This window comes from Tamandua tetradactyla, chromosome 1 (genome assembly GCF_023851605.1).
Source record: "Tamandua tetradactyla isolate mTamTet1 chromosome 1, mTamTet1.pri, whole genome shotgun sequence".
NCBI lineage: Eukaryota > Metazoa > Chordata > Mammalia > Pilosa > Myrmecophagidae > Tamandua > Tamandua tetradactyla.
The window spans coordinates 21099098-21124501 of NC_135327.1; the positions used below are offsets into that span (position 1 = coordinate 21099098).

At 48.8% G+C, this 25404-nt stretch overlaps 1 protein-coding gene across 2 annotated transcripts; it reads right to left on the reverse strand.

The window, feature by feature from the left end:
* Positions 1–7625: 7625 nt before the first annotated feature.
* Positions 7626–24778, reverse strand: CCM2L (CCM2 like scaffold protein). 2 transcript variants are annotated; one of them, XM_077111804.1, is made up of 10 exons: positions 24707–24778; positions 22237–22404; positions 20128–20211; positions 19841–20024; positions 18201–18691; positions 14464–14599; positions 12846–12909; positions 10430–10559; positions 9772–9910; positions 7626–8791 (listed from the first exon to the last, which is right to left on the reverse strand). In XM_077111804.1, the coding sequence occupies exons 1-10, from the start codon at positions 24734–24736 to the stop codon at positions 8475–8477; spliced, it is 1743 nt and encodes a 580-aa protein (XP_076967919.1). In that variant the 5' UTR covers positions 24737–24778; the 3' UTR covers positions 7626–8474. The 2 variants fall into 2 exon arrangements, with proteins under 2 accessions (XP_076967919.1, XP_076967927.1); XM_077111812.1 differs by lacking the exons at positions 7626–8791; positions 12846–12909 and having other exon boundaries at positions 9800–9910.
* Between the last annotated feature and the right edge of the window lie 626 nt (positions 24779–25404).

Here is a 25404-nt window from a genome sequence, read left to right on the forward strand (position 1 = left end):
CAGTTCCAAGTTGTTGGTGTAGAAACCTCAGCCAAGGACAGGGGAAGAAGTTGGAGAAGGTGGCAGCAGCTGATCAAGGAGCTGGTGCTTTATCATGTGGGTGTTGGGGAGACTGGCCAATGGGTATCTTTGAAGCTTACCTATCCCAGGTACCCTCCTAGAAGCAGTTAACTTCTTGCTCAGGGGCAGGACAGACAAGAAGGGTGGGGGTTGCTGGAGATGCCTACGAAGTTGTTTTTCTGGTCCCAGCTGTTCGGCTGCCTCCAGCTGATGGGTCCTCCTCAGGGGGGATGGGAGACCGTTGGTTTCACAACCCTTCCCCTGGCTTCCCCAAGTGTCCCCAGAGGCTGAGAAAAGAGGAAGCCCTTAGAGTACTTCCTCCTGAGCCTGGATGTCTGAATCCAGACTGGTCCTCTTGGGCGGGGGACAGGAGGGTCAGGGACAGACCTGCCAACCAGCATTCTGTACTGTCCAGAATCCACAAGAATAAAGGACCAGGGCCTGGGTCTGGCCCCCTATTCAGTCTGGCCATGCCCAAGCGGGGTCTTCCAGGCCTAGGAACGAGGAGACAATGGGTTAGGGTCCCAGCTCTTTTAACTTGGTGTGTGTCCTGAACAAGTCCCTCACTTTCTGAGCCTGTTCCTTGGCTGAGAAAACATATCCTTACTCAGCAATGTAAAACCAAGGTGATGTGCATATGTATCCCCAAGACATAGTTGCAGACTATGGCATAGCTGCTATCAGCCTAGTCTGCCATCATCTGAAAGCTTGACTGGGGCTGGAGGATCTGTTTCCAAGATGGCACACTTACAAGGCTGTTGACTGGAGGCCTCGGGTTCTCACCACGTGAACCTCTTCATAGAGCTGTTTGAGTGTCCTCACAACAGGGCGGCTGGCTTTCCCCAGAGTGAGTGACTGGAGAGAGCAAGGTGGAACATCCCATTGGTTACACAGGTCAGCCTTGTTCAATGTGGGAAGAGTCTATCCAAGAGCATGAATATCAGGAAGCAAGGGTAATTGCGGGTCATCTTGGAGAAGTGGTCCAATATGACTATGCATTCAAATTTCCCAAGCACGTGCTCTTCTGTGTGCCATCCTGGTGCCGTCCTGGGCTCCTGGGAGTCCAAGAGTGAGCAGAACCAGCCCTCCCCTCACAATATCTGTGTGGATGGGGAGGAAGGTCAGACATTCTTGAAAACAGATGGTGTCTATAGAGTGTGATGCATACTCTGTTAGTGATTTTTTTTCAATTTAGATATATTTATAAAGGATATATCTTCCTTCCTACCTTACATAAGACTCCATTTTCCATACTTGAGTGAGAGACTCTCCTTGCTGGCTTGCTGAAGTAAGGGCTATGTAGGAAAAGCCCCCATGCAAGGAACTATGGGTGGTCTCCTGGAACTGTAGGTGACCTCCATGACCTGAGGGCAGCCTCACCTGACAGCCAGCAAAAAGCCAGACCCTCAGACATACAGAACAAGGAAATGGATTCTCTCAACAACCTGAGTGAGTTTAGAAGTGGATTATTTCCAGGAGAGCCTCCAGATGAGACTTGTGACACCCTGAGCAGAATCCAGCTAAGCCATGCCCAGTCTACTGACCACAGAAATTTGAGATCATAAATGCCCATTCTTTCAAGCCACTCACTTTGGGGTAATTTGTTACACAGCAATAGATAAGTAATATTCCAGGCAATAACTGAACCTAGGTTAAAACCAACTTCTAGCCTACTAGTACGCTAATTCTACATCTACTAGAAAAGTCATTCAATTGAGTTGACTTAGTTTGACTTAAGCCATAATCAGAAATCTCAAATGGTGAACCTACTCTGCTTTCTTACCAGGCTGGTTTTTCAAGTTTCCATGACGTATACTAGTATTTTTAAAAAATTGTTTTGTTGTAATTAATGTTCATGCACAAAATTAAGACACATCATGGAAGGAAAATCTCCTTCCTTCTTTGTTCTACAGCCACAAAGTTCTCCAGCTCAGAGGTAACAGCTGTAACCTAGTTTGTGGATTCAGAACTGTTCAACACACGTAGATGTTTTCCTTCTTAAAGAAAAAGTTTGTACTACCTAAAGGACATGATTCTGAACCTTGTTTTTTTATTTCTCATTATTCTGTCACAGAAATACTCCCAAATCAATACATAGAGAGCTACCTAGTTATTATTCATAGTTGCATAGTATTCTATTCTCTGCACGCACACACAGTTGATTTAACCAGTCCCCTATCAATAGGAATTTGGGTTATCTCTAATTTCTTGTTACTATAGGCAAAGCTACAAAGATTTTCCTTGTACATCCGTCATTTCCACTTGTGTGAGTAAAAATGCAGGAGAAATTCATGGCAGTGGAATTGTTGCATTAAAGGGTTCATGCATTTAAAATGTTGGTAGACATGTCAAAAAGAGCTTGTATCAATTTAACCTCCCACCCTCCATGTGTGAGAATGCCTGTTTCTTCACACCTACACCCACATAGTAAGTTATCAAACTCTCCAAACTTTGCCAGTTTAGTAATTGAAAAATGGTTTTTCAGTGTAGTAGTAATTTGCATTTCTGTTATTATGAGTGAAGTTGAACATCTTGTCACTCATCTCAGAGTCATTTGTATTTTCTTTCCTGTGAACTGTCTGTATAAACAATTGGCCCATTTTTCTACTGGGCTGTGGGTCTTCATTACTTTTTGTAATCCTCCTCATACATCAAAGCCACTATTTCGTTTGCATTATAATCTTCAAAAACAATTTTTGAGGGGAACAGGTTGCTTTTAAACAGAAATGAAAAGTTTCTGCAGGTCACATCATTTTCTGCATATGACTGCAGGGCTGCCCAAAAGGGCTAAGGGAGCAGCTGTGCTAGAAGGCAATGCTAGGACCTGGCCCCATGGTGGTGGTTTGGGGGGGAAACTTGAAGGGGGGAAGGGACATTCTAAGGAGGCAGCTGCTAAATATTTCAGTCTGAACTGCCAAAGATGGAAGGTATTGTCACAGAAGACATTCATCCCTGTTCATAGGAAATGCAAGACAGACTGGCCTGGTTTTAAGGCTCCTTTCCCCTCATTTGAAATGCCTGAAGGTGGAGAATAAGTCAGAAGTTGGGAGGACCCACCAATGGGATTGCCAATTTCTGGTCTTTCGGGCCAGGCTGGGTGTTTACAGCATCTGGAGGCTCCAAGTAATATATTTAAAAATATATTTTTATAAAACTCCTTAGAATGCTTAACTCCGTGAGAGCAGTGCTCAATAAATGGTTGTGGAATGAAAAAATGAATGGATGACTGAAGGAATTAATGAGTCCAATCAAAGGTTTCTAGAGGCTCCTTCTGAGCTGCTGTTCCCCCTTAGTCCTTCCCTCTCTCTCCCTCCTTGAACTCACTCTCTTTCTTTTCATTTCTCTTGCCCCATCTGAGTCAGGCATTTCTCACCTGGTCTGAGACTGCCCCATTCCCCCTGCTTCCTGGTTCTCCTCTGCTCTCCAATCAATCTTCCTCCCAAAACCAGACTTGTTTCAAGAAAATATCAAGTCCACAAGGTCACTCCCCAGTCTCTAGCCTGGGCTGCAAGGGTTTTCTCAATCTGCCCACTTTTCCAACTTTCTCTCCTACAAGTCCTGCCCTTCTGCCTTGTCCTCCACCCCATGCAGCCCATGTGCCTCCAGCAGTAAGAATAATGGCCACGTTTATTGACCACTTTCAATATGTACTTTAACATGGATTATCTTCTTTAAGCCTCATAATAATCTATGAGATCTATGAGGGTGATGCTATTATTAACCCCATTTTACAGATGAGACCAAGACCCAGAGACATTTAGTTACTTACCCAAGGTCCCCCAGCTAGCCGTTGACACAGTTGGGATTCCAGACCCCTCAGTCTGAGTTCAGGGCCTGAGTGTCTAATCACTGCACCAGTCCTAGTTGACCACTAATTTTGGACCATGCCAGGCTCCTTCAAGCTCATGCTGAGCCCTGCCTGGTGGGTTCTCCATTCCATTGTCCACCTGCCCAAATCTTGCTCATCCTTCAAGGTCTCACTCAGTTTTCCCAGACAGAGCTGGTTTCTCACTCTGATTTTATATTTTGAGAACCTTGCATTGTGATTATCTGGGGGCTTTTCTTGGACCAGATTGTGATCCCCCCACCCACAGTGGACAGGGCCCAGGCTGCGTCTGTCTTAAGTGTGTCTAGCGTAAAGCCTGGCACACAGGGGTGCCCTCTAAACCTTTGGTGGCTGAATGACAGTGCATCTGAAGAACGCTATCCACGAGTGGTTGTGAAAGACTGCCAGGAATCTCTACTTGGAAGCTGGGGGGCAGTAAGGAGTTACAGGACCCCAAACAGAGAGGCCTCTTTGTGGAGAAAAGTTGGAGACAATTTCACTAACTTCACCACTCACCCTTGGGTTGGTCCTGTGTCCAGGAGACTGAGCTGGTGGGGAAGTTCCATCCTTGCACCACTCGAGAGGTCCCTGGGAACCAGCTGTCCTGCCCTCCAGGGGACTTCCCTCTCTAGTGATGCCAGGAACTGAACCGTGACGGGAAACAACCTCGTCAGGGTCTCTGGGCGCTGTGAGAGAAAGTGTGGCCAGAGTACCTATACTTGGTACCTGGGCCCCCCACCAGGGCCCTTTGGACCTTGGAAACTAAAGGGTTATATGGCTTTGGCAAGAGGGTAGTTCCGGGGTGGGGTGGGGACTTCCTCGGGGCGGGGCATGAGGGAAGTTGCCCCATTGCGGAGATGTGGGGTAAGAACGGCCCGGGCGCCTCTCAGCTGTGTCTTGTTACTGTGCCCTGAGTAAGGACTGGGGGCAATTTCTGGGCTTGGTCCTCTTATAAAGCCCTCCAGGTCTTTAACAGGAACTTCTATATCTTTGACCCCTGCCCATAGCCAACCAACTGGTCCCTCTAAGGCTGCCTTGTTCAGAATTTTTTTTGAAAACTCTCAATTTTGATATATTTCAAATTTACAGAACAGTTGCAAAAATAATATAAACCTTATACACACAGACACCCAGGTCCACCAATTTTCACATTTTGCAATCTTTGCCATATATTCTATCTATCTATTTATCTACTTATCTATCTTTCTAAGCATATGAGACTGCGTTACACATCATACTCCTTGAACATATAATACTTACATGTAGATTTCCTATGAACAAGGTTATTCACTTATGTACTTACCTTAAGTCAAGTGCAAGAAATTTAACATTAATGTAAAGCTTACATTCCATATTACAAGTTTCTTTTGTGTCCGATAACGTCCTTTTAAGCCCTGTTTTCCAGTATCAGGTATTGATTGCATTTAAACGTCATTATCTCTTTAGTTTCTCTTTTTTTCCTTCTTTTAATTGTAGAAATATATATACGACATAAATCTTCCCATACCAACTCCTCCCAAGCATATCATTAAGTGAGATTAATCACATTCAGTGTTGCAGTGCCCTCACCATCATCCATTGTTATAATTTTGGATTATAACCCTATAATCCAATTTAGAAACCCTAAATTCATTTTGCCTTTACTCTCCATTGCCCCTGTTCCTTACTGCGGGTAACCTGCACTCTACTTTCTGCCTCTGTGAGTTTGCACAGTCTCAGATATTTTCTTTGGGCTTATCAAGGAGCTTAAATTTAATATCCTAAATCTATAACAATATTTGTTTGCTTTGACACCCACTGAATAACTTCAACAGCATACATAAACTATGTCCTTATACCCCCCCACCCTACCCCCCACCTTTAGCTGGTTCTTGGCACAAATTACATGTTATACATTATGTATCCCCAACCATTGATTTATCATTACATTTCATGCATTTACCTTTTCTATTCTGTAGGAAGAAAAAGCGTAGTTAAAGAACAAAAATACAATAGTTTTGGAAGTCTTGCTTAGAATTACTAAGGCTCCCCAGAGCCAATGCCTCAGCTTGTGAATACTGCATTCCCCAAACTGAGAGATGGAACACCATGGGCTTGGGGAGGGGGGGTAGCTACATATATGGGGTCAAATCTCAATTAACTGTGTGACCTTGGGTCATTCACTTCTCCTTGAACTCTGGTTCTCTTTCCCCTAAAATGAAGATAAATAGGTTTGGCAGCATCAAAATTAAGGATTTGTTCATCAGAAGGCAACCATAGACCAGGGGTTCTCCAAGTGTGGTTCCTGGACCATCAGCATCATCTGGTCATTTGTTAGAATTGGAAATCATTGGTCTCACCCTTATTCTAATGAGGCAGAAACTCTGGGGGGTGGGGTCCAGCGATCTGTGTTTAAGCAAGCCCTCTGGAAGATTCTGATGCACACTAGAGTTTGAGAACCAATATCATAGGCAACATTAACAGATGGGCAATGTATTTAAAAGATATGTGAACCATCAACCACTAAGAAAGGATTAATATCTAAAACTTATAGGTTACCCCTGCAAACAAGAACAATACAGGAAACTCAACAGAAAAACATATAAACAGACAATTCACAGATGGAGAAGCCCAAATGCCTGACAAGAAGAACGTTTTGAATCTTAAGGTTAGCAGAGAAATGCAAGTTAAAACAATGAGATGCCATCTTACATTCAAACTGATGGGTGAAAATTGCAAAGTTGGAAAATAGAAAAGCTGATACAGATGTGGGGAGACAGGATCCCTCACATACTGCTGGTGGGGTCTCTCTGAAAATGAAAACATGCATATCCATGTTCTAGTAATTCCACTCATGGGCATAGAGCCCAAAGAAATTTTCACACAGGGCCATGAAGGTCATGTGCAAAATTGTTCATCATAGTGTTGCTTGTGGTAAGAGGGAATTGGAAACAACCTAGGTGTCCATCACTGGGGGAATGATAAATAAAACATAGCAGATGCTCAGCTTGGAATATTTTGCAGTAGCTTGATGCAACAAACTAGTTGTTCCCACAGCAACACGGGTAGATCTTAAAAACATTACGGAAGTGAAGAGAAGAAGCCACAGAATGAGGTCCTTAGATTAATACCATTAGTATTTGATACTACACACATGCAGTATAAAGACATACACAAATTACCATGATTTTTTGTCCTGGGACATATATTAACACATAAGGGTATGTTCCCAGAGTGGAGAAGGGAAGGGGTGGGGATGTGGGAATGAAGGAGGAAAACAGAACATCAGAGGGGCCTTGCATGGGCCAGTGATGATGAGATGTTCATCTGCCACAAACTAGACATGAGTCATAGAACTTCACGGATCTGGAGTCCTAATGACAATACTTTTAAATTGGTGATAATAGTACATACCTCAGGGTAAATACCATGTACACGTCCATGGAATGCTCTGGAAGGGTTACAAATAAATTTAGCTTTTCTATGCAAGTCTCTGGCCTGTTCCCCTTAGCCTCTGAGCCTTTGCTGAGGCTGTATCTTTTGTGGTCATATCCTACCTCACTACCTCTCCAACTGCCCTCCCCATCCCCCCCATGGCTGTGTGTGGTGTCTTGGTTTTTCCCATTTGGGCTTGATCACAGAGCTAGGCTGTAACAGAGCTCTGTGCTCTCTCAGGGTCTCCTTACACCTCACCCCTACCTCAGTCCCATCTCAGTGTACTCAGACAAGACAGGTAAACCGAGTCAGAGAATGTCTGGTGTGGAAGGGATCACCATTTATTGAGTACCCGTCACATGCTGGATGCCACAAAGGTCTTGACTTTCATTAACCCCCACAACCTACCATTGTGGGAATTAATGGGAAGTAGGATGATCCTCATTAGATGCAGATGAGGAAGTGGGAGGCACAGAGAGGCTGGGACACGAGCCAGAGGGGAGCCCTGGGTCTGCTGCCTCCAAAGCCGAGATCCACTATGGGTGAAGCACTTGTTCAGATGGGTGAGCCCAGATCACAGGTCTCTGAGTCAGTCCTCAGCTGAGGAAAAACTGGTCCACTCTGATGTCCCACCTCCTGCCACAAGCAGAGGAGGCAGCCTTAAATAACCATCCGTACTACTTAGTATGCTCAGCTCGAGGGATGTCTGAGGAAAATCAGGAGATTCCACCTCCTGATCCGCCCCCCTCTATTGAACCTCAGTTTCCCAAACTGGAAAAGAAGACTAACCGAGGCCTCTGGAGTCTAGGGATTCTTTTCTCGGTCTACCAGCAGGTGGCGCCTGCTGCGGAGTCGCGGGGTACGGGGTGGGGGGTGGGGGGAGGATGTCCTGGGGCCGGTGAGCCGGGCCAAACAGGCCCTCTACCCCTCCCCAGGCCGCCAGTAGGGCTTGCTGAGTCCCGGGGACTGGCCGATGTCATGGTCATGGCCAGGCTTCGCCCGCCCCCCGCAGGACAGTCTCGGTGTGGCAGGGCTCGCTGCCCGGGGGGTGCAGACTGAGCCCTGCTGGGAGTGGAGGCTCTGCTGGGAGTGAGGGGGGGGGGGGTCCTGGAGGTGAGGGTCCACGGGCACGAGCGCGTGAGGCTCAGAGCCAGGGTCTTCCGCATGGGGGCGGCTATAGGTAGTTGTCCTCGGGTGCCTCGCCCCTGCCCAGGGAGCCCCGGGGCTCCTCGGCGTCGCCCTCCTCGTCGTCATCGGGGGCCAGCGCCTCGATGTCGTGCGTGATGTCGGCCAGCAGGCGGTGGAAGGCCTGCGCCTCGGGCCGCTGGGCCGCGCCGCCGTAGCTGCGCACTGCCGACGCCGATGTGGAGCTCATGCTGCGCTTGATGCGGCCGAAGCTGTCGGTGAGGATGCCGCCCTCGCGGATGCCCACGCCCTCCAGGAAGCCCTGGAAGTAGCCGATGTCCTGGTCCGGGATGAAGGGCCGCATCCCTGCGGGGCGGGCGGCGTGTTCCTAGGAGCTCAGCCCCTTCCCCTCCCGCGTAGTGAGCACCCGCGCCGGACAGCGAAGTCCAAACCCCGCTCTGCCGCTCACTGGCTGTGTGGCCTCATGCAAGTTCCTTAACTTCTCTGAGCCAGATACTAATGACATAAGGCTCAGCACACAGTAAATGTCCAGTACATGTTATATGCTGATGGGGAGGATTATCATTACCTCTATTACCATTGTTATGTTTCCATTTGCTAGCTGTGTGGCTCCATCAAATACCTGCCGAGCCTCGCTTTTCTCACTTATAAAATTGAGATAATTGTACCCAATCTCCTAGTAGGAATGTGAGGGTTAAATATCAAGGTATGTGGCACACTGAGCACCCCATAAAAGTTAGCTCGTTTAATTTCCATCCCTACTTACTAGCTACAGGACTTTCCCACTTCATTTCTCTGAGCCTAAGTTTCCTCATCTACAAAATGAGGGCAAATAATGATATCTGCTTCCCAGAACTGTGAGCATTTAATGAGCTGATACTTAGCACCCTGTACCTGCCAGGTATGTGTTAGCTTATTGGTACTGTTGTTTCAGTTGTTATTATGAACCTTCCCTATCAGCTGTGTGACCCTGGATAAGTTCCTCAACCTCTCTTAGCCCCAGTACTGTATAGGGTAAAATGGGGAGAATCATCACCCTCCCCTCGCCCCCCAGCTTTGCTGTGAAGATGAAATGGCTACACCCATGCTCTGTTCTCATTAACTCTGCTTCCTGGCACTGGGACTGACTGCAGGCAAGTCCCTTCCCCTCTCCGCACCTCGGTCTCTTCATCTGCCCCACAGATTTCCCAATCCTGGCCTTATCCACAGCTGTGGGGAGGATGCAGGATAAGGAGGAAACACTCCCAACCTGGTGCCTGACCAGGACCGGCATGGAGGGTGGAGGAGCCTCGGCCGACCCCTCGGGAAGAGGGCAGGGGGCTCACCAAGGAGGAGGAACTTGCGCCGATCTCCGTAGAGCTTCAGCAGGCCTGCGCAGTAGTCTTGGATGGGCAGACCCAGCCGGTACTCCCGCAGCAGCAGGGCAAACTGCTGGATCTCGGGGGGCCCCAGCTTACTCCGCAACTGTGGGGGACACCATTCAAGGTCAGTCCCAGGGAGCAGCACCTACCCACCCTCAACCTGGACACCTCTGACCTAGCCCCCTCGGAAAACTATTCCGTGGCCTAACCTGGGAGAATCCAGACCCCTTGGGCTGTATCCTAGGAATGGAACATGAACTCAGCTGCCTGAGTTCAAATTCTGGCCCCTTCGCTAATCAGCTCTGTGATCTTGGGGAGGTGACAACCTCCCTGACCCTTGGTATCCTCATCTGCAATGAGGACAATGATGGTACCTCCCTTGTGGCATTGCTGTAAGGGTGTAAAGAGAGGATGCATGAAAGGGGCTTAGAATGGTGCTAGAGGGCATGTTGTAAGGCCTCCCACAAGCCGGCCTCAGTTTACTCTGCTAACCTCTTCTTCCATCCTGACCTCTGAGGTCTTATGCTTCAGTTATATCATTCATGATTCCTGAAACATTCCCATGTCTTCTGCAGCCTTCAGGCCTTTGCCTGGGCTGCCTCCACTGCCGGCCCCAGCTCACCGTCACCATGTAATCCTGCAGCTGCTCAAGGCCCAGGCCACTGTGGTCGCTGCTGCTGCAGTGGGAGCCATGGAAAGAGGGCGTGGATGTGCCGCTGTAACATGCTTCAAAGGTGTCCTGGGAGCCATTGCTGCAGGTGAAAAGGGGCCCTCACTCACCACCCCCCAGCTCGTTTCCCTGGGGGCAGGCTGAAGGTGGGAGGGCACAACTACGAATGCTCTGGGCCTGTGGCCTCATCCCAGCCTCTTTGGCCTTCAAGACCCTGCATGATCTGGTCCCTCACCATCTCTCAAGCCTCGGGTCTCACCATGCTCCCCCTCGCTCTTTGTGCCCTAGCCACCCTGCCTTCTCCTTTTCCCTCTATAATGCTTCATGTACCTTCTCACTTCTGGGCCAGTTCCCTTCCATGCTGTTCCCTCTGCCTGGAATGCCTCTCCCTACCTTTTGCTCAGCTCTTACTCATCACTCAATCTGAAATGTCATCTCAGGAAAGCTTTCCCTGATCACACTAGACTGAGTTAGGCCCTCTCTTAAATGTGGTCTATACATGACATTTTGAAATGCCCCCACCCCAACGTTCTTTCCAACCACTCTTTCCTTCACACTCTCTGCCACAGCCACAGTAGCCTCCTGGCTGCTCCTCAAACACACCCAGCCGTTTCCTGCTTTAGAATCCTTGCACTTGCTATACCCTCTACGGAGAAGGTTCCACTCCCTTTCACTCTCCAGGTGTCACGTCCTCTGAAAGACTCTCCTAACTCCGCAGAGGTGGTGGGGTTCCCTTTTCTCTCACAGCATCCTACACTGCTCTTTTGTGCTTATTGCCATAAAATAGTGATTTCATTGGCCCATGCTAGATTGTAAACTCTGCAAGAGCAGGCACCCTGTTTTTTTTTTTTAATCTGTGGAATGCTTACTGTGTGCCAGGAATGGTTCTTAACCTTCTGTCTTGTTCCCTACTGTACACCCAGCACTCAGCACAGTGCCTGGCACCTAGTAGGTACTCAACAAATATTGTTTAATAAATAAATAAGTCAACCTTGGGCTCTTGCTTCTTGGTCTCTAGAGTTGTTCTAGAACCTTCTTCCACTGTCACCTACAGGGAAGCGGTATAGTTTAGTGGTTAAGAGTGTGGATTCTGGTACCAGCCTGCTTGAGTTCAAACTCTTGGCCTATAATTACTAGCTGCTTGACTTTCGGCAAGCTACTTAACTTCTCCACTCCTCAGTTTCCCTAACTGTAAAGTGGGATTATTAAAATCATGAGAATTAGAGGAGTTAATATTTATAAGGCCTTAGAGCCATAAACTATAAGCAATAAATAAACAGTACCAATTGTAAAGTTGCTGTGTTGATTTTTAAAAATAATGTACACAACAGCACACAGCAAGTTCAATACAGGCGACTCCTGATGATGATGATTTTCATTTCCAGCAGATACCAGGTCCTATAAAGATTGGCCTAAAGACACACAGTATTAGGAAGGCAAATCTATTGCTACTAAAATGGAACAAATGTAGATGTAGAATAAATATCACTGGCAGAGTCTGTGAATTGCCTATCCAAAATCCTTAATAACAGAATTAGGGTGACCAACTCATCCCAGTTTGCTCAGGACATTACTGATTTTAGCACTGGAAATCTTTCATCCTGGGAAAACCTTTAATCCTGGGCAAATAGGGATTGTTGGTCACCCTGAACAGAATCCTGAAAAATGTCCCCAACTGAAAAAAAAAATGGTTAAAGCTATATTTTCTAGCCTTGCCCGCTGCTAGTTCTGGCCAAGTGACCAAGTGCTGGCCAATGAGATCTAAGCAGAAGTTGTCAGGTGTGAATTCCAGCAAAGCTCTTTAAAGAGGCCCCTGACATGTCACTGTGATAGCTGGAGCTGTAACCACCCTCTTGATCTATGAGGACTTAAGCAGGTGCCAAGGAGGGGAGGGAAGGAAATGAGAAGTCTGGGCCCTGAACAAGCTACCTCCTGGTTTATTTTACGTGAGAGTGGGGGGAGAGAAACCTTCTATCTTATTTAAGCTACTTTTCATTAGGATTTTCTGTTAAATGGAGCCAAACCTAGAGTAAACGAAAATTCTTTTTTGGCATTAGCTGTGATTTTGGTTTCTGCAGGACACTGTGCTTGGATGACAGGGAGGGAACCTCAGGTCCACATGGACCTCTTTCTGGGTTCTGGATGTCCCCTGGGTCTCTCTCAGGGATCTGAAGCCTATAAGCTCAACAAAGCCTGGAGGGCTCAGTTTATCTCTCACACCCAGTGTCCAGTATCTCAAATCAGGGTTCGGTCACTTTCTCCCATACTCTTTTGCCCAAGGAGCCCAAGAACAGTCGGAAGAAGGACCCTGTTTGTGCACGGTGGGTGGGGAAGCAAGAGTGGGGTCCCTGAGGAGGGCAGTACCCACAAGGAGCTGCAGCAGCTGAAGTCGGCGTCATAGGCATAAGTCCCATCCGTGCGGCAGCTCTCACCTGGGGCCAGCAGACAGAGGGGCTGTCAGAAGGTGGTAAAGCAGGGACCTGCATCCCTGGTTCCCCAAGGCTCCAACCTCAGCCCCACCCTGAGGTCTAGAACTGCCCTGGCACCAACACACAGCTGAACTTGGACAACTCACCTCCCCTCTACTGGTCCTCAACTCCCCGAAGTCAGGACAATACCACCTCCCTGCTTACCTCCCCGGGTCTTGCAAGAGCAGATGGGGGAACAGGTGTAGGAGTGTTTTGTAAACTGTGTGTGTTAGTGGCAAGGTAAAAAAAAAACTCTATGAGGGGGAAGGAATTCAAAATCTTAAGAAGAAAGAAGCACCATTCACAGAGAACTCGTCCTGCTCCTAGCTCTGCTCTCTATTAAGCTGAGTTATTAACCTCACTCTTCAGATCTTGGCTCACTCAGTGTCAATTTCTCATGGATATTCCCTGGACTAAGAGGCGAGTCCAGTTCCTCACTCTGTGTACTCACAGCACAGTGTGTGGGCATATATTTATTTGTATAATTATTTAATTATTGTTGACTAGCCTCAGCAGATGGAAGCTCTGTGAGGGCAAGGGCCACATCTGGCTTTGCTCACCAGTACATCCTGCTGATTAGTTCTGGATCTGATGCGCAATAGGTGCTCAATAAATATCTGTTGGATGAATGAATTTGCTGAAATATTTGCTGAATCATTTCATTTATTTGCCCATCAGCTCTTTGGGAGCTGATTAACTCTCCCAATTTCCCAACAAGCACAGCTTCCAAAAATGGCAGTGCCTCCAGCAGGAAAGAGCCAGCTCCCTGTTGCCAGAGCTAGGCAAACAGGAACTTCATGGAGGCTCTGTGGATGAGGGAATCCCTCTAATGGCCTTGAAGGCAGCACAGGGAGGAGGTTGTAGCAGACAGAAGCTTTAGAAACAAACAGACCTGGTTCTGCCACTTATCAGCTGTGTGACCTTGGGCAAGTCTATTGACTATTCTGAACCTTAATGTCCTCACATGTAAAACTGGAATCATAAGCCCTCATGGAGTTGTTCCATCCACTCAAAAAATACTTCTTAAGCATCTATGATGCACTGGATCCATTGCTAGATGTGGGAGATATGGTGGCAAATGGGACAGACAAGGTTGCTTTGAAAATTAAATATCACTTTGCACACTGCTTTTATACTTGGCACAGTCAGTGCTCAATAAATGTCTCTACTCTTCTCATTCTCACTCTAGCCCTTGACTGCATCCAAGTCCCCGTCTGGTAATTTTGGTTTTGACCCAGAGTCTGAGTGGAGCTGGATGCTCAGTAAGGAGACAATGCATGTGCTTAAGTGTCTGCAAAGCAGGGAAACCAAAAACAAAAGAGATAAAAGTTCAGCTTTGTGGGTCTCATTTTGAATTTGATAAACCGAACATCTGTGAAAAAGCTAGGTTCAAGGTTACCATGAAAATTGATGCTTTATTTTAATATATCAGGGGACTCTATTGTTGTGATAGATGTCAGGCCCCCTAAAGATGTTGGGGATGTTTCTTGGGAGGGAGGCTGGGGTTCGGGTACTCACTGCGGCTGCAGAGCCATGGCCGTTCAGGTGTGGAAGTGTAGTGGTAGCCGGCCCGGTCCACGCACTCGATGCTCTGGTCCCCATAGATGATCTGGAAGACCTGACAGATGAGGGCGCAGGACTCCTCAGCAGCATCCTGGCTCAAAGAGGGAGGAGAGAGAGCTTCAGGCTTCACCACCGACCAGGATGCCACCTGCTTTCAAACAAAGTGCGAGGAGGCTCCCAGAACCATACACACACTACAGACCCTTTAAATCTACTTTAAAGACATTTCCCATCAAAATTATATGGCCACTCTCTGAGTCTTGGGAACTTTTTGGAATCCAGTGACAACTCTGGCTCCTCTTCCTTGAAAAATGTACACATGAACCCCAAATTTTGGGGGGATTCATGTACCCTCCTGAAGCTAATCTAAAATAAATCCTTATTTAGTTCAATTTACAGGTATGGAAGCTGAATTCCAGAGAGGGCAAGTGACTATGTGGGGCTAGAATCCTGGTCTCATGATAACCAGTAGAAAGAGAAATTAAATGTACCAAAAGTTTAGATTCATTATAGTTACTGCTACCGGTTGCCGTGGGGTGCTAGCTTTAATCTGAGTGAAATGGGGAGTCATCCAAGAACTGTGATCACTGATACAGTATGACATCTGTGTTAAAAGAACTGCTCTGTATGGGACAGGACTCTCAGGGATGAGTTTGGAATTGGCATCATGGCATTGAGAAGGGCTTCTTGACCGAAGGGGGAAGAGGGAAACAAGACAAAATAAAGTTTCAGCATTTGAGAGATTTCAGACAGAGGTGAGAGGTTATCCTGGAGGTTATTTTAATCTAGTATATAGATATTCCTTTTTAGTTTATGCTGTATTGGAGTGGCTGGAGGGAAGTACCTGAAACTGTTGAACTGTGTTCCAGTAGCCTTGATTCTTGAAGACAATTGTATAACTATATAGCTTTGACAATGTGACCCTGTGATTGTGAAAACCTTCTAGTTGATGCTCGCTTTATCCAGGGTATGGACAGATGAGCAAAAAAATAAGGACAAAAATAAATAATAGGGATAAGAGGTAAAAAAAAAAATTGGGGTAGATTGCATTACTAGTGGTCAATGAGAATGAGGAATAAGGGGTATGGGATATATGTTTTTTTCTTGTTATTTCTTTTTCTGGAGTGATGCAAATATTCTAAAAATGACCATTGTGATGAATACACAATTATATGATGATATTGTGAGCCATTGATTGTATATTGTACGGCGTGTGAAGATATCTCAATAAAAATATTAAAGTAAATAAATAAAAGAGAACTTCTCTGTCTGAGCAAACTGTAAGCAAGGGGCAAGCCGGTGATGAAGTAGATTGCAGTACATCTAGATTGCATGATCTAGATGTGAGATGAGGCACGAACCTGGGTGTAGACAGAGGAAGGTGGGGAAGAAGAGGATATAAATATATGATTATATATTTTAAATAGAACCAATAGGATATGCAGAGCGGATGTGTAAGAGAGAGAGGAGCTGGAGATGATTCAAGATTTTGGCCAGAGCAGTAGAAGGACAGGGCTGCCATTGATGGAGAGGGGAGATGGAGAGAGGAGCAGGTTTTGGAGAAGATCAAGAGCTCAGCTTTGCCTACTTAAAATTAGGCCTAAGAGTCACCCCCAAGAGAATCTCTTTTGTTGCTCAGATTGGCCTCTCTCTCCAGCCAACACAACAATCAAAGTCACCACCCTCCCCCTGTCTACATGGGACATGACTCCCAGGGGTGTGGACCTTCCTGGCAACGTGGGACAGAAATCCTAGAATGAGCTGCGACTCAGCATCAAGGGATTGAGAAAAACCCTAGAATGAGCTGAGGCTGAGCATCAAGGGATTGAGAAAACCTTGTCAACCAAAAGGGGGAAGAGTGAAATGAGACAAAGTGTCAATGGCTGAGAGATTCCAAACAGAGTCGAGAGGTTATCCTGGAGGTTATTCTTACGCATTAAGTAGATATTACCTTGTTATTCAAGATGTAATGGAGAGGCTGGAGGGAACTACCTGAAAATGTAGAGCTGTGTTCCAGTAGCCATGTTCCTTGAGAATGATTGTATAATGATATGGCTTTCACAATGTGAGTGTGTGATTGTGAAAACCTTGTGTCTGATGCTCCTTTTATCTACCTTGTTAACAGACGAGTAGAACATATAGAATAAAAATAAATAATAGGGGAAACAAATGTTAAAATACATTTAGTTTGAAATGCTAGTGATCAATGAAAGGGAGGGGTAAGGGCTATGGTATGTAAAATTTTTTTTTCTGTTTTCATTTTATTTTTCTGTTGTCTTTTTATTTCTTTTTCTGAATGGATACAAATGTTCTAAGAAATGACCATGATGATGAATATGCAACTAGGTGATATTGTGAATTACTGATTATATGTGTAGAACGGAATGGTTATATGTTAAGAATGTTTGTGTTTCTTTCTTGTCACATTTTTTTTAAAAATTTAAAATTAAAAAAAAATTAATAAAAAAATAAGACAACAATAAACAAAAATCTCAGCTTTGGCACGTTGGGTTTATGGTGGTCATTAGACCTTCACATGGAGATGCTGTGTGGAAATGGATGTCTGGATGTGGCAAGAAATAAATCGTGGGAAGCACAATATTCTCAAAGCCATGAAACTAGATGAGATCACCTAGAAATGAGGGTAGATGAAGGAGAGAAGATGATCAAGCACTAAACCTGGGGTACTCCCACCTTCAGAGACTAGAGAGAAGTGAAGGAGCCAGCTCCTGAGAAGGAGCAGCCAGGGAAGTAGGCAGGAAACCAGGAGAATAAGGAGACCTGGAAGCCAAGTGAGAAGGTGTTTGGAGGAGGAGGGAGTCAGTTGCAGTGTTCGAGTTTAATTGATTGTCCATCTCTCTCTAGACAAGCACCATGTCTGTTTTGTCCACCACTCATTTTGTACAGAGGGAGGCAGTGACCGTGGGTCAGAGGAAAAGCTTAGAAGGTTTGGGCTTAAAAGTGTCTGCCAGACTGCGAGCTTCTTAAGGGAGATCACCAAATATCTTGTTTGCCTCTGCATGCATAGCACTCAGCCCAATGCCTAGCACAGGGTTGGCACTCAACAAATATTGTCAAATAAAAAAAAACAAGGATGAATGTGGAGGGTGGGGGAAGTAAAGAAGGTGAGAATGGCAGTAAGGCCTTGGGCAACTGCCACATGTACCAAGAATACAGACAGAACTCCTAGGTTCTAAATCTTGAAGTCAGCATTGCCTGCTGTGTGAGCTTGCATAAGGTACTTAACCTGTAGGACGCAGTTTCCCTCTCTATAGAACGGGGATAGTAATATCTGCCTTTTGGGACTGTTGTGGCTTAAATGAGTTCATGCTATTTCCGTGTCTGGTGGGGGGTGGCACTCCATTAGTGCCATCGTCACTGTTACTGTGGCCGTGCTAACTGACGGCGTTGCAGGCTCAGGCCTGGAGCAGGGCGTTAGATAAAGCCTGCTTTGGCCACTTGAGTTTTCGCCCCAGTGGGAGAGCCCAGGGTAAGGTGTCCAGGACTGGAATTTAGGAATGTTTGTTGTCACAGACACACAGGTAGTACCTGAAGTCTTGAATGGGGGTGAAGGAGGGAGAAGAGGTCGGGGCACCCCCAGGAACCTCGTGAATGGAGGAAGAGACCACGCCCATACTTCCCCCGAGCTCGCCTCGGGGCAATGCCAAGGCGCAGGGTGCCCTGGAGCTCACCCTGTTAGCTACAGCCAGGATGACGAGGTTGCAGTAGGCGTCGGGACTGGGGTCCTGAGGGTCCAGCGGGTTAGGGCCGGGGTGGCGCCGCTCCCAGCTGCCGCCGCCGCCGCCGCCCGCCTGCCTCCGCTCCCAGCTGCCGCCGGCGCCCGCCTGCCTCCGCTCCCAGCTGCCGCCCGGCTTCCCCGCGCCGCCGCCGCCGTGCCGCCGCTCCCAGCTCCCGCTGAACGTCTGCCGCCGCTCCCAGCTGCCCGACGCCCGCACTCCCGCGCGCTGGCGCTCCAGGCTGCCGCCACCGCCTCCGCCAGCCCGGGCCTCGGCGCCCGCGCCCCCACCCCACCCCATCCGCCAGTCCAGGCTGCAGATGGTGTGGCGCCGCTCCGTGGTGCCCACCCGCCGCCTCTCGGGCGCTGCGCCCGGCGGGCCAGGGTCGCGCCCCGCGCCGCCGGGGCTGGCGTCCACACCTGCCGGCACAGGGTCCACGCCCAGACCTAGGAGAGGCCGGGTGACCGTCAACCACAGGTGATCGGGCTAAGAGCTCTCTCCCCGAGCCCAAGGGACGGGGGCTGAACCCTCAGCCTGGAGGTCCCGCCGCACTAGGTCCCAACCCAGGCCTCAGGCCCGCCGGGGAGCAAGAGTAGCACGGCCGCATACGCCCCTAAACCGCTAACATACCTTCGGGCCCCGCCCCCGAGCCTCAGTCCCCGCCCCGAGCCTCAGGCCCCGCCCCGAGCTTCTGGACCCTCCCTGAGCTTCAGGCTCCTCCCGGAGTCTCAGGCTGTGGGACTCGGGGTTGCAGAACTGTGGGGTAGGCTCCGCGCCTAGCCTCAGGCTTCACTCCAGTCCCCAGAGTAGTGAGTCCAGCCCCCCTCTCTCCTAGCTCTTAATCTCGGGTTCCAGCCCTAATTTCAGGCCCCACGCCTACTCTCTGGGTAGCGTGGCCAGGCCCTTCCACCCACCCCACCCCGCCTCCGCTTCCCTCGCCTCAGACCCTGTCTTCTTGTCTGAGGACGGTGGTCAGGGTGTCCCTTCCCTCAGCAACCTGAACTTCCGACTCTGTCCCATTTCAGGACCCCCTCTCGGGATTCCGGCTTCCCCACCCTCCTCAACCTCGCCCCGGGCCTCAGACCCCGCCCCACGTTTGGCGCGGTCGGACCCTACCCCCAGCGCCCCCAGCCTTGAGCGCCGCCCCCTCCCCCGCCCCGGCGTAAGGTCCCCTCCCCTAGCCAGGCCCCACCTAGCTGTGTCCCTAACCTCTGAGGGGAGTGGCCTGGTTCCCTTCATCGCGCCCTTTAACTTCGGGCCCTTCTGGCCTTAGGATTCCGGCTTCACCACTCCCCCCAGGCTCGGCTACCAGGCCGCCCACTTTTCCTCCTCAATCTCGGGCTCCGACTTCTTGCATATGGCCCCGGCCGGCCTGTAGTCTGAGTATTATGGCCAGGACTTCTTCGGCAGCCCTTTCACCCACACTCAGGCGCCCCCGAAGCCTCGGGTCCCGCCCCCTCCCATCATGGAAGTGGTCCTGCCCTTTCCCCGCGCAGGCTGCTTCCCGCCAGGCCCTGCCTCCTGCCGGGCCCCGCCTCCTTCCGGGCCCCGCCTCCTGCCAGGCCCCGCCTCCTGCCAGGCCCCGCCCTCTGTACCGGTCTTGAGCACAAGCAGGTGCAGCGCGTCGTCCTGCAAGTAGGAGGCGGCGGCGATCTCATGCGTGGGGATACGCAGGATGAGCTCCTCGTTGTCGCGCCAGGTGAGCAGCAGGCAGCGGGCCGACAGGCTCAGGATGCTGTCCTGCTCCGCCGTGGTCTTCAGCGGCAGCTCCTTCAGCTGCTGCAGGGTGGGTGGGACCTCCTGAGCCCCGACAGGGCCGCGAGGCGGGAAGGGAGAAGGAGTCGAGGAGCCCCCTCCCTCCCCCTTCCCACCAGAACCTCACCCTGGCGGTGTCCAGCAGCTGCAGAAGTTCGTCCCGGCTGGAGGGGTTCAGGGAGGAGGTCACCCAGGTGAGGTGGCCTAGGAACTGCGTGGGAAACGGGTTGGGTGTGGGGGCGAGGGCAGAGAGAAATCTGAAGCCTTGGAGGAGGACCCTGGCCACCTCATTGACGCTGTATTGGTAGGTTCAGAAATATCTGAATTGATAATAACCTGAGGATAACTTATTGAGCCCTTACTAGGAGCCGGGAACAGTTCCAAGTGTTTTATGTACACAGCTTGAAGATGGGAAAACCAAGGCACAGAGAGGCTAAGCACCTTGCCCAAGATTATACATACATTCAGAAAGGGCAGAATGGACGCCCAGGTGAGTCACCCACTGTCTAGTGCTTACACTCTCAACTGCTAGGACATATTGTCTTGAGACATAGTTATTTAGTCTTGGTAGCTATGCGGTCCCTCCACGGAACAAAAGCCACTATAATTGCACAAGAGAACTGACCTGTAAATTTCCATTTGTCCTGAGTGGCTGTCTCCACCCTCAGCACCAGTGTCAACTGTCTGTGTGAATCCCTGGCCCTCTTTATCATTTTGTTGCAAAAGTCGAATGGGAAGAGGAGAATATTGTATCGAATTCACATAAAATTTTGTCAGAAAAATGATGCCAAAATCAATAAATTTATTGTTCATTCTTAAAGTTAACTAATAGTTGCAATTATAGTTTAAATGTTATTCGTTATAAGAATTAACTGTTTTTGTTATTTTTCACTTTTTATTATTTTAGGCAAAATTCCACCAACCAAGCCTTTTCTCCTCTTTTTTTTTCCAAATGAAATTTTAGTACCCAATTTTTTAGTACATTCATTTACAATTAGCTTTACATCTGCATAGGGTTGCCAGATAAAATACAGGACTCCCAGTTAAATTTGAATTTCAGAAAAACAAGTACTTATTCAGTATTTTTAGTCCCATGCAGATTTTGAATTTGTACCAAAAAAAGTATTCATTATTTATTTGAAATTCAAATTTCGTGGGCTGGCCTGTATTTTTAACATGGGCACGCACCAGGAATCGAACCCGGGTCCTAGGGCATGGCAGGCAAGCATTCTTACCTGCTGAGCCACCGTGGCCCACCCTGGCCTGTATTTTTATTTGCTAAATCTGACAGCCCTACCCCCATATCAGTCTTCCTTGGCTAAATGAGGATCCCCCATTGCTCCCTCAAGGTATCACGAAAAAGAAGGAAAGCCCTTGAGTCATTAATGTCCTTTGTGGCTTGCTGAGATGGATTCTTTTAATTTGGACAATGCCAGAGTAACAACAATGTAACTGCAGTAAAATTTCACCAGATGCTAAGTGAAAGAAGCCCGTCCGAACAGGCTATATACTGTACGATTCCAACTATGGAACATTCTGGAAAAGGGCACAACTATAGAGACAGTAAAAAGATTAGTGGTTGTCCAGGGTTCAGGAGAATGGGGGAGGGATGAAGTGATGGAGCATAGGGCACTTTTAGGGCAACACATCCATTCTGTGTGACCCTGTAACAGTGATGCGTGACCTTCTGCATTTGTGGAAACCATAGAACTGTACAACACCAAAAATGAATCCTAATGTCAACTATGGATTTTAGTTAATAACGATGTATCAGTTTTGGTTCATTTGTAACAAATGTGCTGCACCAATGCAAGATATCAATAATTGGGGAAACTGGAAGAGGGGGAAAGGGAGAATTTAGGAACTCTGTACTTTCCGTGCAATTTTTCTGCAAAGCTGAAACATCTCTAAAAAATGAAGTATTACAGAAAAAGAAGTTCTCACAGGAAGGTAGGACTTCCAATGCAGAGAACACGTTCCAGTCCATTTTCTTCTGGGGGTAGGTCTGGAGACCCCATGTTGAGATGGTACACGGAGGCCCAGTGTGTGAAGGTCACTTGCTGAGGGTATATAGCATGAGGCAGGGGCAAGGCTGACTTGAACCCAGGCCTCTATCCCATGAGCCACAGCTTCCCCTGTATCAGGCAGGGCTGGTTGGGATCGGTGAGGGGGGTAGGCAGGGGAGGTAAAGTCTCTCCTCCAAAATGTTCCACCCCGCCCCCCATCCAACACGCACCTTGACCTCTTTCTCCAGGTAGTCACACAGCAGAATCTGGGGGTCGATTAGGTAGTCGGGGGGATACAGGGGCATCGAGTGCAGTGGCCGGCGGCTCACACTGCTCCGAAAGGCTGCCCTGCGCCCGGCCTTGGGGAACACTAGCCTTCGGATGGGGGACACAAAGCCCTGGGGGGGGACAGAAGAATAACCCTGATAGCGGCAACCGACATTCTTGAGCACTTACTGTGCTTACCGTTTACTTAGATTACCTAATTTAATTCTCACAAAAACGCTGCGGAAGGCTGCTTCAGGGATCCCTGTTTTACAGATGGAGAAACTAAGCCTCAGAGAGGGAACTAGGTGGTGAGATCACCAGCTGGAAGTGGTGATGTTCCACCTGGGCAGTCTGGCTCCAAAACCGCCTTTCTGAGCATCCACGTAAAGGTGCGGCCCCTGCCAACGCCCAGGCCCAGGTTTAAGGGATGGGCCTAGACTGGGGCAAGCACAAAAAAACATTAGGATCCATGGAGGGTGGGTGCACAGGTACTTGTTAGGCTATTCTCTGTGCTTTCCTAAAAGTTGGAAATAATAAGTAAGTGCAAGTATAATCTAAGGGACGTTTGCATAAAAAATGGTCTGAAGTAAGGCTAAAAGTACAGGTTCCAGGTCCCAGCCCAAACCAGCAGAATCTAAATCTCATGGGTTCCACCGTGTCAATCAACTAGTGAGTCTCAGAGTTTACTAGGCTCACAGTTCTGTCTCGGTAGGTCTGGATGGGGGCCCAAGACTGCATTTCTAACAAACCCAGCTGCTGCTGCTGCTGCTGGTGGTCTGCACAACACACCTTGAGGAGCCTGTGTCTGGACCGGCCTGTTCTCAACGTGTGGCCCCAGGACCGCCAGCAGGAGCTGCCCCTGGGAACTGGAAGAAATGCAAATACTCAGGCCCTTCCCAGACTTTGGAATCAGAGATTCTGGGGGTGGAGCCAGTGATTATGTTTTACCAACCCTCTAGGCAATTCTGATGTTTACTCAGCTCAAGTTTGAGAACCAATGTCATGGAACCTGGGTGAGGTATGAGCAAATTCTGAGAAACGGGAGACATACTGCCTGGGGTACAGCATTAGAGGGGCCAGTGAGGATGAGCCTGGAGAAGCATTGTGCTGTCTGTGGGGCTAGGTTATGAGATGGACAAGTCATGAGGCCTTGAATGCCAGTGATGGAGCTGGGACTTTATCCTGTGCATGTGGGTGTGTGGGTGTAGGGGGGGATGGCAGGAGGGAGGGCGACAGTCTGTGGCCCTGACAAAGTGTTTGCCCTGCCCACCTCTCCAGCCTCATCTTACCCCACACTCCTGCCTTCTCCAGCCACACTGAAGCCTTTCAGTCCACCTTCCTTGTTATGTTCCTTCCGCTCACAGGTTTTTGCATATGCTGTTCTGCCTGAAACACCCTTCCCTCCTCTCTTTCCTTTCATTCTTAAAATTTCAACTCAAACTGACCAGGCTACAGCTGGGCCCTAATATACTGTTCCCCAGCACTATGGATGATGCCCTTTTTGCAATTATATGTTAATTTTTTAAAAATTAATACTTGCTTCGTCACTAGACTGTGAGTTCTCAGGGAGGAAGCAAGGACCCTGTCTGCCTTTGCTCACCGCAAAGTGCCCGGCGCATAGTAAGTACCCGATAAATATCTATCACACAAACAAAACAAGAACAAGCATGCACATTTACCTTGGCTTCCTTCTGAGCCCCCCCTGATTCACATGGGAGCCTTTTAGAACAGCCCTGACCCCAGTTCCCTCGGGGAACCATGCTCTGTGGAAATGGAAATTAGAATTTGAGGGGTTCCCTGATTGCCAAAGACAATCAGGTGAAATGTCACCCAGGACCAAACGCGGTCTCAGAGAACCCTAGACCAGAAGCCTTCTCAGAATCAGGAAGGCTGGGGAATGGGGGTGGGGGAGGTGACCCCCCCCAGGCTGAGGCCTTAGGAGCAGGGTCCTTATGTAAAGATGGAGAGGGGACAGGGGTAGACTGAAACATGGCAGGAGATAAGTTTGGATGGGCAGCTTCAGAGCAGCTGGGGAAGAGGGGAACAGAGGAAGGGATCTGTGGGTGTCTGTCCATCCCTCTGCCTTAGAAGCTGCAGGAGGGAACCACCAGGAACACCAGAGAAGCATGTCTGGAGTATCTCCCACACTAAATCTGTCTGACCAAGTTGCTTGGGAAGGTCTCTGTCCATTCCAGGGGTGGCAGAGGCTGCTAAGAGCGGGGAAACAGGTTAAGGAGTTTGGAGCCCCAAATATCTGGCTTCCTGAGAGCTAGAAGTCCTTTCAAGTGAGAAAAAAAGGCCTCAATATTCCACTTGCTGTCCCAGGGCTTCCCCCCCCCCCCCCGCCCCACCTCCACCCCCGCCCCAGGCTGCCCCCTTCCCCAGCTTCAGGGACAGCTTCTGTACCTGCGTGCCTCCCTCCTCCACACCTACCTTCTTCCCTTTCTTGACTTCATATTCCATGGCGAAGCGTCCTCTGTACTCCTGCCACCCTCCTGGCCACCCCTCCACACACCCCCGCCCCCCCCCCCCCCCCCCCCGTTCTTTTGTTCTTTTTCCTGCCTGGTCGGAAACTCCACCAGGCAGGCGGGCTGGGAGTTCCTACACCTCCGGTCTGATAGGCAGCAGAGGCCTGGGGGGTATGGAAGTCGCAGTCTTGGTACCCAACAGCTGAAGGTTGGAGCAGGCAGAGAAACTGTCTTGGCAAGAAAGCCCAGAGGCCTCAAGCCAGAAGAAGTGGTTATTGAGGGAATTTGGCGTTTGGAGTGGAGGCTACATCCCCCATATGGGAGCTGAGAATTTGGAGTCAGAAAATCTCAAGTTCCAGCCCTTCTTCTGCAGTTGACCTCTTTGTGTGATCTTAGCAAGGAAAGTCAGTTTCCCCCCCTCCGAGCCTCAGTTTCCCCCTCCCTCTATACATTGGAATAAACATTACCTCTTTCCCTGGGGCTGCTGTGGTGAGAAATAAATGAAATTGTAGATGAGAAAGTGCTTTATAAACTATAGTATATTGTGTCTAAGCAAGTTATGATTTTTAAAAATTAATAATAGCTATTAAGGTAGGAAACAGGTTGCCTGGGTTCAGATCTTGGCTTTGCCGTTTACTAGAGTTGTGACCTTGGACAAGTCTT